Source organism: Acanthaster planci, linkage group LG08, assembly GCF_054643075.1.
Source record: "Acanthaster planci isolate LZ-2023a linkage group LG08, COTS_SCS, whole genome shotgun sequence".
In the NCBI taxonomy this organism is placed as follows: Eukaryota; Metazoa; Echinodermata; class Asteroidea; order Valvatida; family Acanthasteridae; genus Acanthaster; species Acanthaster planci.
In genome coordinates this window covers 2,744,544-2,760,187 of record NC_141784.1, presented here as the reverse complement: position 1 = coordinate 2,760,187, position 15,644 = coordinate 2,744,544, and the positions used below count along the sequence as shown (strand labels likewise).

The 15,644-nt window shown below is 43.7% G+C and overlaps 1 protein-coding gene across 1 annotated transcript; it reads right to left on the bottom strand.

The window, feature by feature from the left end:
• Positions 1-377: 377 nt before the first annotated feature.
• Positions 378-15,102, bottom strand: LOC110976073 (sodium-dependent phosphate transport protein 2B-like). Its single transcript, XM_022229043.2, has 7 exons — positions 14,909-15,102; positions 6,752-6,971; positions 6,336-6,467; positions 6,049-6,192; positions 5,034-5,344; positions 4,416-4,626; positions 378-4,175 (listed from the first exon to the last, which is right to left on the bottom strand). The coding sequence occupies exons 1-7, from the start codon at positions 14,936-14,938 to the stop codon at positions 3,193-3,195; spliced, it is 2,031 nt and encodes a 676-aa protein (XP_022084735.2). The 5' UTR covers positions 14,939-15,102; the 3' UTR covers positions 378-3,192.
• Positions 15,103-15,644: the final 542 nt, after the last annotated feature.

Genomic DNA, 15,644 nt, shown 5'->3' with positions numbered 1-15,644 from the left:
GCATGCGTTTTAATACGTAATGGTATGGACCAAGTAGCCCCAATGCAGTGAGCTCCATGGTTTGACCTATGATGGTTAGCGACCATCCCTTCATGTACATCGTGGTTTCAATCCGCTCCATTTGCCATCCAAACTCGGGCGATTTATGCAGTGCCGAAGGCCATACTATTAGAGTGGCGTTCGAAAACGAGGAGTAAGGAGTATAGCAAATATCACACTAACTTTGCGATAAAAGGCGTTAAGACGTTATGAGTGATAAAGAATTCTCAGAGCGTATATGTGGCCTATTCCGTAAAACCACTTAGCAAAGATTGATGCAAAATTGGGGTTTAGTTATCACAAGCCCTTAATAAAACACTGCGGATTGTAGACCGTCATGGAGCGATACTGTTTAAACTGCTCCATGGGAAAAATTTATTAATTAATATTAATGTATGAAAATTATATAAATGTATGAAAGTTGTAACCATTGACGCATCGAATACAAAAATCCAATAACATTCTTGATAGTGTACTGCTCCAGAAGAAAGCTTTCAGCATTTAATTACCAGAATTAGGATTTAAAGCCTCATTGTTGCAGTCTGACTTTAACGTCAGAGTTTCCATCCAACTCTTTGTAGTCGGAGAAATTTGACACGCTAATTGAAATACGTGACACAATCAACAAGGTGTACTTCAAAGCATGGAGTAAATATTACTCCATGTTCCAAGTAGGCCCTAAGCCTACTATACACCCATCATTCACTTGAAACACAGACCATTTCCGACTGTCCCCATTTCAAGTCATGACCTCATTGGACGCCTATCAAACTGACTAAACACAAGTTTCTCTCGGAAGGGCAACTGAACAATCAAAGCTACGAATTTAAGACATTTTAAAATGGATTTACTCAATCGTTGAGCTTGGCCTTGACCAAAGATCGTATAGCGCCGCTACGCGGCGCTATACGATCTTTGCCAGCCTTGACCAAGGTGTTGGGTCTTGCTCTATGGGTGCAAATCACTAATTCAAGTGAGAGTTTCTGGCCAGCTCATTAGCACTAAAACTGCCTCCAAAGTATCTTTTGAAAAGGGAGATTGTTTGGCCCCCAAAATGGTGAGATTGTGTAAATCCTTGCAAGGATCAACTCCCTGGGTCTTTGAGCTTTCATATGAGAGCAGAATGGCTAAAACCTACGGTTGAAAAATGGTCCTAAGTGCCCGAGAAAGTTGAGGATTGCCACTTGAAAAATGGCTGCAATCAGACTTCGGAAAAATCACTTTTTATGGGGGTGATTTTGTTTTGTGGGAATAATTAAAAATGTAATTGGTTAACCCACAAAAAATTGAAAAGAAATTGAAAGATTAGTGACCAGACAAGAATTTCATTTGTGCTTCAGAAATCTCAGGGATGTTGGCGTGCATGCTATTGGGCCCAGAACAGTGCTGATTTTACACTGTTTTCAATGGGGCTTGAATTAGTGGACTGTACACGGGTAGTTGACTCGCCGATCAAACTCCACAAGCAACAGCCACTCACGGACATGTCACGCTGTGTGCATGCCTTTTGCTGTGACCCTAAACATGTTAGCTCACATGACAAAGGTGCATTACGAACACGTACCAAAACTTGAATGCCGACTCGTAAGCCGCGACTGGCGCAGCACACGCGCGCCGCGCACGTATATGTGAATGACATGTAACACTTGAACAAAAAACCCCGTAGTGTCCACCTTCGACAAGGCTACAGTTGCGGTGACGAAGCACTAGTGAGCCACTACATCAGTAACAAGGGACGCAGGGATGAACAAAGAAATGTCCGCGTCGCGGTTCGCAGACATTTGCTCGTCACTTGATCAATAGGAATAACTGTGACTGACTCGTCATCACGCAGGTTCGTGCATGGAACCCTTACCTAGAAATTCTTGTCACTTCAAGCATAGAGGAATAAGAATTTTTCCTCTCAGCTCTCTCGGTGGTTACATCTCTCATACAAATTAATTAGGAAAGTCCGTTGCTGCAGTAAATAGGCTCAACAGGCCAGCAGATACTTAAAAAAATAAGACGACATGCAATATTAAGCTTTCAGAATATAGTTTGAGATTAAACAGTGACAGGTTTCTCCTCTTGGAAAAATAAAAACGAACAACAAGTGGAAGAAGAGGGGAAAAAATGAAAGAACGGGAAAACGAGACAAGGGGATGAAAATCACTAGTTTTCTTTAAAATACCTCGGAGTTAACTCCCTTCCACCATCAATGCGTTGTCACTTGAAGGAATGATGGGAGCTGATGACCATTTCCTTCCCCGGAAACAGGGGCTTAGCCACGGGGGAGGGGGGCACGTGCCCCCCTCAACAATTCCCCGGTGCCCCCCAGGTACCCCCACTAAAAAAATGAATGGATATTGAACAAGACCAACAAAAGCTTGCCCCCAAAACCACACCCCTGAAAGCTGATACATGTACCCCCATAAGATGCTGGTTCCCCCTTGTGCTCCCCACCCAGTAAAATCCTACGCCATTGCCCGGAAAGTCCTGGTGACGCTAATGAAAGACCTGGTATTTTTCAGTACAGCTCGATGCGCATTCAGCTTAACACTGTGACGAACATGGCTTTTTGTCTCTTTCGTATTGTCTTCAGCTGGCATGACATTAACTGCTTGTTGTGGTTCCTGCCAAAACAATAGTCCCGGATAAGTGGCAACATTCGCGATGAACAAAATTATGAACAATAGATCCCACAACGAGCGTCGTCTATACGCTACAGGTAATCATAGCAGAGAATATCGTTTAAAGATTACCCTCAGTTCATGGCAATTAACTTAAAAATATTTGAAAATTAGAAGATGCTAACTATTGTCTTGTTACGACATTTTAAATGGTTTAAACCGAGTATTAAACGTAAACCGGCCACAGATATTGCTTCTGAGCCGAGCGTAACTCGCAACACTTGCGATAAAAATGCAGAGATTATAAACAGGATGCCCAATATTTATAATGAAGCTCAAAGGATGATACAAATCGTGTGTCACAATGCATGCATACAATTAATGATGATGCTTCTTGTGAAAGGTAGTTCATCAAAATATGCATGATGTGAGTCCATCTTTTTTAACGTTGAAGTGCAAAACAATTTTAGCTAAAAATTGCATCACGGCCACAATACAGACTTTTCTTTCTTTTTTCTGAATTGTTTTCAAATTGTTTTTCAAACTAGACAGAACTGGTTCTCGTCTCGGTGTGGTTGCTGGGCGAGGTGTTCAGTGGTAACGTGCTGGTGCGTTCATTGACAGCATCGTAGTGTACAGCCAAATTGTTGGAGGCCTCTGTGCTGTGGTGCAGAGGTAGAGTGTCCTTGTCTGCTTCTTCCTTGTTTCTCTTGCACGGACAGCATCGGGTCAGGCTCCGCAGCACCCTGGTGATCAGCCGGTCCATGGGTGCCAGGGAGTGCATCCACAGGGGCAGGGCGTCCCAATTGCGCAGCTTCTTCGGGAGCACATCCGGCTTCTTGCGCTGCAGCACGTTGACGACAATGATAAAGATGCCGAGGAGAAGGACCGGGAGGCCTACGGCCAACAGAAGCCAGACTGTGATCAGCGACAGCCCGAAGACCACCAGCGGCACGAGGAAGAACATGACGACCAGGTAGAAGATGGCGAACCAGCGGTACTTGGCCGTGGTGTTGCCCAGAGTCTTGGCCAGGAAGATGGGCACCTTGCGCATGAAGGGGAGAGGGTACCAGAGGAGGATGCCGCTGATGTTGAAGAAAAGGTGGCAGAGGGCGATCTGGAGGCTGTTCTTGAGCTTGTCTCCAGAGCTGGCCATAGCAGCCAGAAGGCTGGTAGCCGTGGTGCCGATGTTGGAGCCCAGCGTCATCGGGTAGACGCGGTCCAAGGTGATAACGCCCAGGCCGACCAACGGGGTCATGGCTGAGGTGAAGACGGAGCTGCTCTGCACCAGGAAGGTTACACCGGCTCCCACTAGGATGGCTAAGTAGCCCGCAGCCCAGCCGAAGGGGTAGGGGAAATCGGCGTTGATGACGCGCTTGATGATGCCAGCCATGCGGCCCTTGAGGATGGAATTGAGGAGTTTCACCATGAGGATGAGGCAGGTGCAGAGAAGAATGAGAGTCAGGATGAGCAGGATTGCACCAACGCCCCTCTCGGACAAGCCAGTGTTGGCAAACAAATATGAACCTGCAGTGTATCGAAAATAGATTAACAAACACTCTCTAAGCCACTTTTTGTAAATGCGGTAAAAACAAGGTCTGATGGGCTTATTTGGAATCAGAATTTTTTGTTCTTATCGGGAAAACGCGCTAATGGTTTAGGAATATTAATCTCTCTCACTCAGACGTAAACCGACACTCTGCCAGCTGTGAATAATGAGTGCGTAAGTCCCAAGTTCTTATTCCATGCAATATCTTATATACATACATCTCTCCACTCCTACTTCGATGTACTCTGTGACCATATCCGGGTTCCCCGTGAAACCAGCACCTGCCACGGTGGCAGCCGCCGTCGGCGGCGGCATGGTGGTATTCGCCAGCACCGCTATTTTCTCCTTTTTACACCATTCCTTCAGTAGTTTGGCCTCGCTTGGATCCACCTTTCCGAGCGCGATCTTGGCTACAACTTTACTGTCGATCTGAAAGGATAGGTAATAATTATGAGGCGAAGTGGCCACACAGTTTGTAAATGGAGTACCGGTACATCGCTAGTTAACGTTGGTTTTTCTTACCCGAAAAAGCTGCCGGGACAGATTTTTTTACCCACAAATTCTTTCAACCTTGCGATTGGGCTTTGACCCAACCAAGCACGACGTGTTAATACGCCAACCGCGGATATGACAAACTTCAACAAATGTACACGTCCTCCATGGAACAAATAAGGAAAATTATGTGTGTTTACATGTCATCTGGCGTCTAGAGGTTAAATTCGAAAAGTAGTCACGTGGTTGTTCTTGCTACCCAGCCTCTGCTACGATTGAGTCTAGAAACTTCTTAGCTATGTATGTAGACATTATGAGGTTCGGGTGCCCGGAGCCATACTCACGTCGATTATCTTCTTCGAGAATGGCTTGGTGAGCACCTTCAGGAGCTCCACCTTGGAGCCCTCGCTGGTGGTGACGTTGAACCTACCCACGATGGCGTTGGTCATATGGTAGAGGTACTTTGTGGCACACTCCAGCGGCAGGAGGCAGATGACGGACAGCCAGTTGAACATGTCGTGGATGGTGGCACCGCCGAAGGCCCGCCGGAACTCGTTGCGGTTGCCTGACTGGGCCAGCGAGACGATGGTGTTGGTGACTGAGGTGCCGATGTTGGCGCCCATGATGATGAAAATGGCCGGCTCCACTTGCAGAACTGTTTGTCAAGAGAGCGATGGCGTCAGTAATTAAATGTCATGGTGAAACAACGAAATCAAATCAGCCTAGTTATCCCGATTACTATGCAGTGGCAGCGTTCAATTAATGCAGACCCTGCTGATGGGGGGGGGGACTCATCAAGCTTTGCCATGCAAGACACTCTAACGACGTAATTTCAAGAGGCCTCTAAATCTAAAAAGTTTAGCTTCTTGTACGGGATCTGTCGAAAAGGGCTAGAAATTGGACAAGTTTCCGACTACTGCCGTGTATACTTTCTCCATGACAGAACCCATTTTTCTGTTTCCAACCTAATGCCATCTCTCATACGTCGACTTCGTCTTTTGCTCTGAATTCGTCTTTTTAGCCTCTGACCGCAGACATCTGCAGGAATTTACTGCTTTATAATCAACGGAAAGAACCTTTGGCTTGTACAACTGTATGGGATATGATGATTCTATCGAAAGCAGACATCGAACCTGAGGTAGAGACCAGACGACTAAGACGAATCCGAAGTTTGCAGAGATCGATGTTTTGGAAGGCTGGCAGTTTTGCAGTCAGCTCCGTTATCGTAGACATGCATCAACATTGCAAGAACAGAAAGTGAAAAACAAAAACTTCCTTTGTTTTGTGTTAATTAGTCTTCGGGCTTGAGACATGAAATGTATTTCACGGGGGGGGGGAATAGGGAGGGCGTAGTCTTACTTCCAGCAGACACGATGGAGACCACGATAGACGTGGAAGTGCTTGAACTCTGAACAAGTACAGTTGCTAGGATACCGATCATCAAACCGCAGATGGGGTTGTTCAGCAGCGTGCTTTCGCTGAATACCTCACCAGCTTCCTTTCCTGGAGCACACAAGACAAAATACGTCATAGAACCGCAACATTCGCAGACTAGAACATCTTTTTCCTTGTGGAACAATATAAAAATGACACCTTTCCCAAGAAGAATTATAGAATGATAGTTGTCTCCGTCTCTATTTGCTCACCCCCGAGTAGCCTGAAGGCGGAACTCATCAGATCCAGCGAGCAGATGAAGAGGTACAGCAGCACTAGAACAGTGACAGGCTTGCCGATCCACTCAACGAGGACTCGGTACAACTTGCCTCTTGTGGTCAGTTCTGGTGAAGTTATAAGAAATAATGCTTGCATCTTGTAACAATGTGATTCGTAATTATAGGAGAAGGTTTCTCTTCAGCCATCAGGCGTGATTCAATCGCACATCTTTTCAGTTCTATTGAATACAATTTGGTTGTTGGGATGTTGGAAAATTATCTTAACATCTGCTCTTTTTTCTCACTACAAAAGTAGGGGGTTGATCTTAATAGCCCCATTTCCCTGGTCAAAAAGATGGGGGATAGATAACCCCATCCCCATGGATCTACGTCCATGCTTCCCCCCTCACCAGACCAAGGCTGAGTGGTATCCTGCAACTCAGACAGAGCCCATGGGTCCACAGTCTCGTCCAACTCGCCCCCAGAGATGATGGAGTCCACTGTTTTCCTCACGCTTCTCCTGACGCTTGCTGAGTACTTGCGCACACGGCCAGCGGCCCGGCCGATGCTGGTTAGCCTGGATTGACGCATTCCCGTCCCTGTCGGGTCGGTCTCTGGATGTTCTCCCACCTGTACGAGATCAGGAAACAGGTTGGTGGAAAAAAATGAATGTTTGTTGTATTCATGTCTCGGCAAACGCTCTCTGCAATCATTTCTCACCTGGGCGAACGCAAAGGGTTAGTATCTTCAAAATGCTTTTTATGGGAGGAAACAGCGGGGCCCCTGTTTAAAAAATATACCGATCTCTAAAATGGGACAATCCATACGAGGAATGGAGTTTGAATGGTAAGTCGTTAGTTCGTTCACGCATGCACACTTTCCCGCTAAATGCCAAGTATAGGCCTAGACTTGTATCCAGCGTTTTTGCAAGAGGGGAATGTTTCTGAGGTTGGTCCATTTGCGGGGATTGATGGCGTGAAAGCGTTGCTGGAAAGAACGCCCTACTTTGGGGACGAGTGCATTTTCCGGAAAAGGATGGAAGGGGTTTGAGTTTAATCTAGCATTGATATGTGCCATTGTGTCATCTCTAATGTTCTTGCCATGGTGTTTGTTATAGATCTTTGTTTTTTTATGCTGCTGCAACTTTTCGTTTCCATGAATGTATTGACGTCATCCCTGGCAGAAGCCTCGTTGGTACAGCTGCTTCAGCATCAAATGTGACACAATTGAAACATGTTTTCAATGGGCTACACGTTCAGGTTACAAACGGTGCGGAAACCCTCAGAAAGGTGCACTTAAACTGACACACAGCGACAGAATCCTCATTTGTCGGAAACAGCATGGGGAATTTGAAATGATGAAAAAAGAAATCCAAAACAAATGAAACGTGTCATCATTCCAAAGTAATGGATCTTTTTGTAATATATACTTCAGTGTGACTTTCACGTATTCAAATCTTCTAAGGAATTGATTAATTATAGCTGCACGCCATATTGAGGTACAATCTCATGACCAGCGGCAAGACCCACGTTCGCACTCGTGATCACTGCAATCGACACAGACATTACACAATGCAGTTATGGGTAATTGATGATGGCTGTGACACCTAACTGGGTCATTGTGCGACTGGACGGGCAGGAGTGCATGCATGCATGGGTGCATGCGTGATGCGCTCGTGTCTGTATTATGACGACGAAGCGAAGGTAAATATTGAATTATATCGGCAACGACCTAGTAAACTCACAAAACTAACCTAGATTTAAAGAGGTTCACTGACACTTAAGCATGTATGCCAATATAATTCTGAGACCCATAGTAAGGTCTCGTAAAAATCCACCTAAGATGTTTGGGCACTGTTTATACCATCTTTTTCAAACAAACCAGCCCAGAGAATCCACAAAGACAGGATCTTTATCTTGCACGGTGTTACCGTGTTGTATTTTTCATTCCTGCGTAGACAATCACACCTCTAATATATGACACGCCACAGTATTCATTCAAGTGTACACATTAATGTACATTGTGAAAATGAATTGCCATTTCCCTGTTCACTCTTAAAAATTGACAGCCTGCGAAGAAACACGATCGGAGATTCTCCTTCTGCGTGAGTGGCCACGCAATAGAAATCACGTGGACAGGAGCAAGTACTCTATTATAATGCCAGCAATTCAGCCCTACTGCAGGGAATAAAATGCCGTAGTAATTATACTGTGTTGTGTTTGTTTTTCCACTGTCACGCATATTGCGTGAGTAGCCCTATCAGTAGGCTCAATCAAAGCTCATCAGCAACAGAGAACGCGTGGGGTGAAGACAACACAGAAAGCAAGTTAAAACGTGGCTCTGTGCCCAGTGTACATTTACGAATTTCGAGTGGGGCGCCCAAGGGGAATGGTCTTCCGCTGGGGGGTACGATCGAGCACCTGTGATCCCTCAGTTACGCAAATGTAAAGCGCATGCGTAGTAGACATATGTGAGCTTGGCCGGTATCCCTCCTCAGCGCTTCGCCAAATTTCTCTATAGCATTTTAAGGGGCACTCCACAAGAATAAGTCAAAGGAAATCCTAAGTTTATACATGACTTGCTGAGCTTGCTCAAGAAGTCAGTGGTGTTGAAGTTGTCATATTTGACACGATTTTATAGTCGTATGAAACGTATTTTGTATACTGGACAAATGTTGGTAATACATTGCAATTTTATTGGAAGCACAAAAATAATCAATATTTTTGGTAAAAAGACACAGTTAGGGTCTACATCTTTGTCCGTGGCTACATAACAGACTGGGCCTTGAATATTTTGTGTGCCTATTTTCGCCTATACGAGGTTTGGTTGTTGCATCATTTCTGTGTTTCATGAATTCAAGTTCCGAAGGAAAAAAGAGTCCTTTTCTGTCTCATGTGTGTGAAAAAAATTTTGTACAAAATTGACTCGTGAGACAGAACCACATTCCCCCATCTGTACACGCCTTATGCACATGTCTATCACATGCACAATCACGAATGCATCCGTTTTGCGAGAACACCTGCTTAATGTACGGCTAAAATGACAATTGTCAATAAAATGAAGTCAACTAACGATATGCTGTTTGTAGCAAGGCACATTTTGTGTGATTAGCTACACCATTAGCTACACCATTAGTCTTTATGGAGTCTGCATACTATTGAGTTATCTGAATATTATCAGTGGATCACCTACTAGCTACACCGATTATGACAATAGAAATAACGTCAAAAAAGTCAAGTTATAATTAAAAGTAACAGTTTTCATTAATAACAGTGATGAAAATAGGATAGAAACATATCACATACAAATTAAAGCCCCGTCGAAAGATTAGATTGTGTTTGAAATTTGCTCAAATTTAATCCGAGCGGAGTAGCCATATATAATAGTGGTCACTGCAGAGTCTCGACAGTCGGCAGTTTTGAATTATAAGCTGCGCGGATAGCGGAGCTTTCTAGAAGCATTTCCGGGATAACCCAAGGCATCTTTGGTTGATGTTGTCTGTAGATACCATGTTCACTGAGGAGTTTCTCTGAATGGAGTCTGTCCTCTCATTGATAAGGAAGTAAAAAGGTACACACGGGTGCGATCAATAATACCTTAATCAAGACTTCACAACAGAAATAAAATTCATACAGTCCTGGTCGTGGAAGCCGATTTGCCATTTACCGATTTGTGTCCATTTTTGGCGGCCAATATAGCGGTTTCACATTTCACGCATATCATCCAGACGTTTGTCTAACGGAAAGCAGAAGGCTATAAGCATTCCATTCCACTTTGTCGGTTAAAGTCCAGGTTTTTGTTTACTGTTTACGGACGTATCAGAAAACCTGGAAGTAGCTGACTCTGTTATACAGGTAATTCTTTAAATGTCTAGGTCACTCTTTGTGTTCTGTTTACGTGTTTGATTCATTGTAGAAGGTCTGAAAAAATTGGTAAAAACAAATACTCAAAGCAATCAGGGTAATTAACATTCCCACTTCTGGGAAGAACTTGTGGCCCCCCCCCAAAAAAAGAAAAAGAAAACAATGGCAAAGGAATAACGATCTTTCAAGAAAATACCTTTCTTTCAATATTACAACGCAAAACAAACTGATAAATTGGCAGATAGCCCCTCGGTTGGTACTTTTGCCCCCCAAATGGCCACAGTATCAAGTGCCTGCATTCTTGAACAAGTTGTTTTTGAGGCAGGTTTGTCAAAAGTTTAACAACTAAGATGAATAGATACTCAACTTCGAACTAGCAATACGTTACAGTGCATCTGAAATATCACTTCACTTTTTGACATTTTAATAATATCTGTGCAGTGTTGATGCGTTGTCCTTGGACAAGTCAAACCAATTTCCATATGTTTCACGCCTGAGCATCATTCAGTATTGAACTGACATTAGTATACTGACAATCATTTTGAGTTTAGTTGATGTCCGTCACATGCTCAGTCACAAAGGCAACGCGTGTTACGAACCAATCTGCCGCCATTTCGACTTCTACTAGAGAAATGATAGCTTGAGGAAGATCACAATGTAAATATATAATTATAACTGCGTGAATACAACGCCATGGAGTGGAAATTTATTCCTGAAATAGCCAGCAGATAAGCTAAATCAGAGCTAAAAGGAAGAGTCTAATCCAGATGAAAGCCCCACAGTGGAAAGAACTGATTTATTATTCATTTATGGACTGTGTTGGTTTCTCAGGCACGATGGCCCGTGCGCATTACTCGGACGGCACTCTCGATAAAAGTGGCATCATGATATTTTATTGATTGCACACGAACCATCGGTGCCGTTGGTTCGTGTACAAATTAAAATGAACCAGTAAGGAAACGGAGGCGACGTGTATTAGGCCTTTATACACACGGTCACATACCGCGATCTACCAAGAATGATTGTGTTTGGTTGTAACTTGTTAACTAAGAGAATTTCTTTAGTTGATCTGGGCAGGAATAACACGTGCAACGATGTACTTCTCGAATCCCCCAAACAAATTAATAACAAGAAACAATCCAACAAAATGTCACGGGTTGTAACCGTAATTACGCATCCTATTGAGTATCGGTTTAGTTCCAATGATCACCAGTGGTCTATACACGGAAATTCCTGGTTGTTAAATGGCAGAACGGATACACGGAAGGGGGAATTATTACGTATGTTCCTCAAGCGAAACCCTACATCATGAAGGCATGCATGTTTCACAGAAATAAAGGGGAAAGTTTCAAATTATTTCAAACGACTAGTCAGCCGGGCCAATGCAGAATAATCGGTAAGTACCCCTGACTTTTTAGGCTGAAACTGATGCAAGAATTTATCAGGAACGAAATATTATACGGAAGAGGACATTCAAATCTAAGGTTGCCTTATCGATCTCTTAAGGTTGTGACTGCCTCTTTCATATCACGAATGGAAATTCGTGATGTGTATGTTATAAAAACAATTGTACACCGAGATCCAGGTCATACATATTAATTAGATGCAGAAACAAATTACGGTTGTTAGAATGCCTATGCGATAAAAGCGATTGTGAACAGCTACACGAAGCAAATACAGACCTTCTTCCGAAGCAAAAAGCCCTACAAATATAATGAAGTTTCTCACTGGAGTGGCCCTGGTCTTAAATTGGCCTCTTTATTGTCTGAATATTTTGGAGATCATCAAAATAAAATTAAAGTGAAATGTAAGGCTGAGACACTGCTATATTCCTCCTTAAAAATTCCCATAATTATGCCAGTTTCTAGCAGTGTAGTCAAGAGAGGGCGCAATTCAACTTCTTTCTTCCATCAAGACAGGCAGCTTCGTTCGGTCAATGACCGTAAAGACAGCAGTACTTCATTTCAGTCGCGCCATTTGTGACTGATTTCCATATAAACGCCATCATGAAAAAAACCCAGGTTAAATCACCGATGTAACACGATTTTTCTTTTGAGCACCTGGGTTAAAAGGTGGGTGTGACCAACCCCTCGACAAAAATTTTAGTCGAATAACATGCAAATCGTCGAGGTAGTGAAATTTGGAATTCGGTGAACCTTAAAAGAAAGTCTTTTGCTTTGATTCAAGCTGTCAAATCTGTGTTATAATTAACTCTTTGCATGATTCATCAATTTCCTGTCACCCCTACGCGAGCTCCCAAGGCCCCCTTTCGTTCTTCTCTCCCTTTTAGGAAAAAATACCCTCCAAGGGCTGATATCCTGAGCGTATTACTTGTCTTCCGCCGTCGGTCTTCCTTGACTGTACGTCCCGGATTGACGTAGAGTGCACTTAGTCACTTCTCCTTGCTGTGTTCCCCCAACTGAATTTCTTGTCTCTCTATGCGGCTTGTTTTTAACTTTGTCCCCACCTTCGCTTGCTCTCAGGCTTCTTCCAAACAATGACTCTATTTTTGGCCACGGAATGCCTGTGCATTTCTACCAAGAAGACACAACAGAGTTCTTATAACCTCTGTAAGAACTGTAGAGAGTATTCCCCTTATAATTTTTGTTTTCACGCAAAATCTTCCCAGATGAATACGTATGCATAAGAGCATCCATAATATACGCAGAAGGGACGAGACAGCGGGGGGGGGTTACCCCTCTCGCTTTTTGACAGGGGGAGGGCTGCGTTAAAGATGTACCCTACTGCAAGCCTTCAACCTTCCACCATTTTTATAGGCTGCCCCTCCAAATGCAACCACTGACGTCTCCCTGAAATAATCACGCAAAGGATCTAGGAGTACAGACAGCGTGAGGGAAAAAGGGCTACTAAGCCATTCTTGCATTACAAGATGAGTTAATGTCAGAGGGGCGAAAATTACAAGTACGTGCCTATATATGTACAAATCATATTGCAGTTGCATATCTCCCTCATCATCAAGCAGGCGGTGGCCCTCCTGCTGTTGATTGCCGTGTCAGAAATGGGCCTCCAGAGCTATGGCTACTCGGTGTGTTTCGCATGGAAGGAATACCTAGACCTAGCTCTAGACAACAGATTCCGGGATGCAGCCACAGACACTTGTGCTACAGTATGCATTATTCATTCAGTCATTTGACTGAGTTTGACACTGAGCTTACACAATGTACCAATAATTGAAGCAGGTATTTTACACAGTAAGGAAGAGTTTTAAGGCTGCCTGGGGCTGTAGATAGGGTTGGAAACATTTCGGCCGATTTGTTTTGCCAAGTCGGTCCAACCTGTTCCAGATTGTGAAGATAGTCCATATACCAAAGCGTTATTCTTAGCCGCAGAGCTCGATCGTCATTAGCGAAGCAGGTCTTCAAACGGGAATGAATATATTACCAACACCAAGAGAACTGAGTCACGATGCAGATCCCATTTGCGGCCATCGAGGATATTGAGAATTATACATTACGTCATCGCGGTTAAGCACAGTCCGTGAAGTGGTACAGCAATGTCACAAACGGCTGCTTTGATATGTTATGATATTTCACATCATAAGACCTCCGATCTAAACCCACAAGCTCAATCACACTCATTCTATCATTAAATTTACACTCATGAAAACTGTCTCGTCACGGCTTGTTTTTCTTTGTCGGCAAATGATAAAATCCGCATCAAATCTTGTTATTGTCTTAAATTATTAACTGAAAAACATCACTTCAGTGACCAGGCTGATTGCACACTCAGTCCTACCGTTAGAGATTTAAATCAATACTATGTCATAATAAATTGTAATGACCTGACGTGAGATTTGAGAAGAACCTTTCATGGAGGATAATGCAGTGATTTCCAACAGGACCCGGCCCTACACTCTAAAACTGCATGGCTTCAATGGCGTATCCAGCGAGGGCGGGGGGGCACGGAATTTTATTTTCACAGAGAATACTTCATACGTGAGTCGGAAAGAAAGAAATCGGTATGTTTATTGATCAAATATCAGCACCAAAACCCAAGGAAAACAACACCAGCAAATAAAAGCAAGGATGTTGGGACCTTGAGGAAGGCTTTTGATTTTTTTCATGTGTTCATGTTGAATGAGTCCGAAGCCGCTTTCGGTTTTGAATTTTCCTCCCTACCCGGACATTAAAAGCTGGATATCTTGTTCAGAAGCTAAACATCAGGCGTTCCATTCGAATTTCTAAAGACCAATGTTCAATCGCAAGACACTGTCCTTGAATAACCTAAAACATCTCTTCCCATTTAATTAAACATGTTTTCAAACTGATGGTAAATTACTAGAGAGAAGTGTTTAACCGCAAGATGAACCTCAGTTTTGCAGTGCAATCTGCTGGAATGCGAAGTCCTGAATGCCAATCTCAATACAGATCGAACAACACTGGAGAACAATCAAATTAATGTGGAGTTGGAAACACTGCCGCGGGAAAAATTGCCTTGTCGGGCAATACAACCTGTTTTAATGAGAATATGCCCTTGCGTACTCGGCACATAATACTTCTGTCAAAAAATCCCGATAAAGTTTTTCCACGCTGTCTTTAATTAACATTTTATCCTTTTGCGTGGTCTTCAACACTACTGATCCACCCCTTTTGCTCAATCGACCAACTCCGCCTTCTCCAGGGCATGCAGTGAGCCCAGACGAAAGCTCACATTTACCGCACCAACAAAATTTAAATGTCTCACCAGATCTTCCTTGTCTTCCATTCGTGTCATGCTGAACCTGAAGGTTCCCTTCTACACTCCTTCGAAAATCCCGCCCCTCGCGCAGCGAGTAGCTAGCACGAGCACCGACAGCAGCGGCTGTGATGACGGCACCCAGCAATTGTCCGGACCCTTGGCGAAGTCAAGTTAGAAGAGTCCACCATCCGCCGCAACTCCTCTTTATAAGCACACCCGGCATGAGTCATAGCCAAGAGGGAGTACTCTATCACAAGGCTTTTTTGTATAGGAGAAGTGAAAATTATGAGGACACGTGCATGAAACTCTGGGAGCGGATATTCAGAATTTGCTAGTTTTATTCTTGGCCAAAATGCTTGAACTGTTGCCAGTGCTTTCATGAGGCTTGTCGATTCATGTTCAGTTACAAATAGGATGTTTGCTTCCAACGGCCAGCAAATTTAGAGTGCAAATGCTTGTCCAATGTGATTTGCACATTGAAAAGCAGCTAACACACCGTGAGCGCCCAGACAAAGGAAAGATTGTGTGACTTTTTACTTGTGCACCCTTTTCCCCAAAGACTACAGGTCAGGACCCGAAACTCACTCCAAAGGCGACGGTTTCTGCACTTGCAAAAATGATGGTAATAATGGATGATCCACATACTAATTACATTTTAAGGGATTGGGACCACATGAAAAACAGCCTCACTTATCAGTGTGTCAGAGTGGCAAAAAGATTGAAAACAGGCAATTTGGAGGAT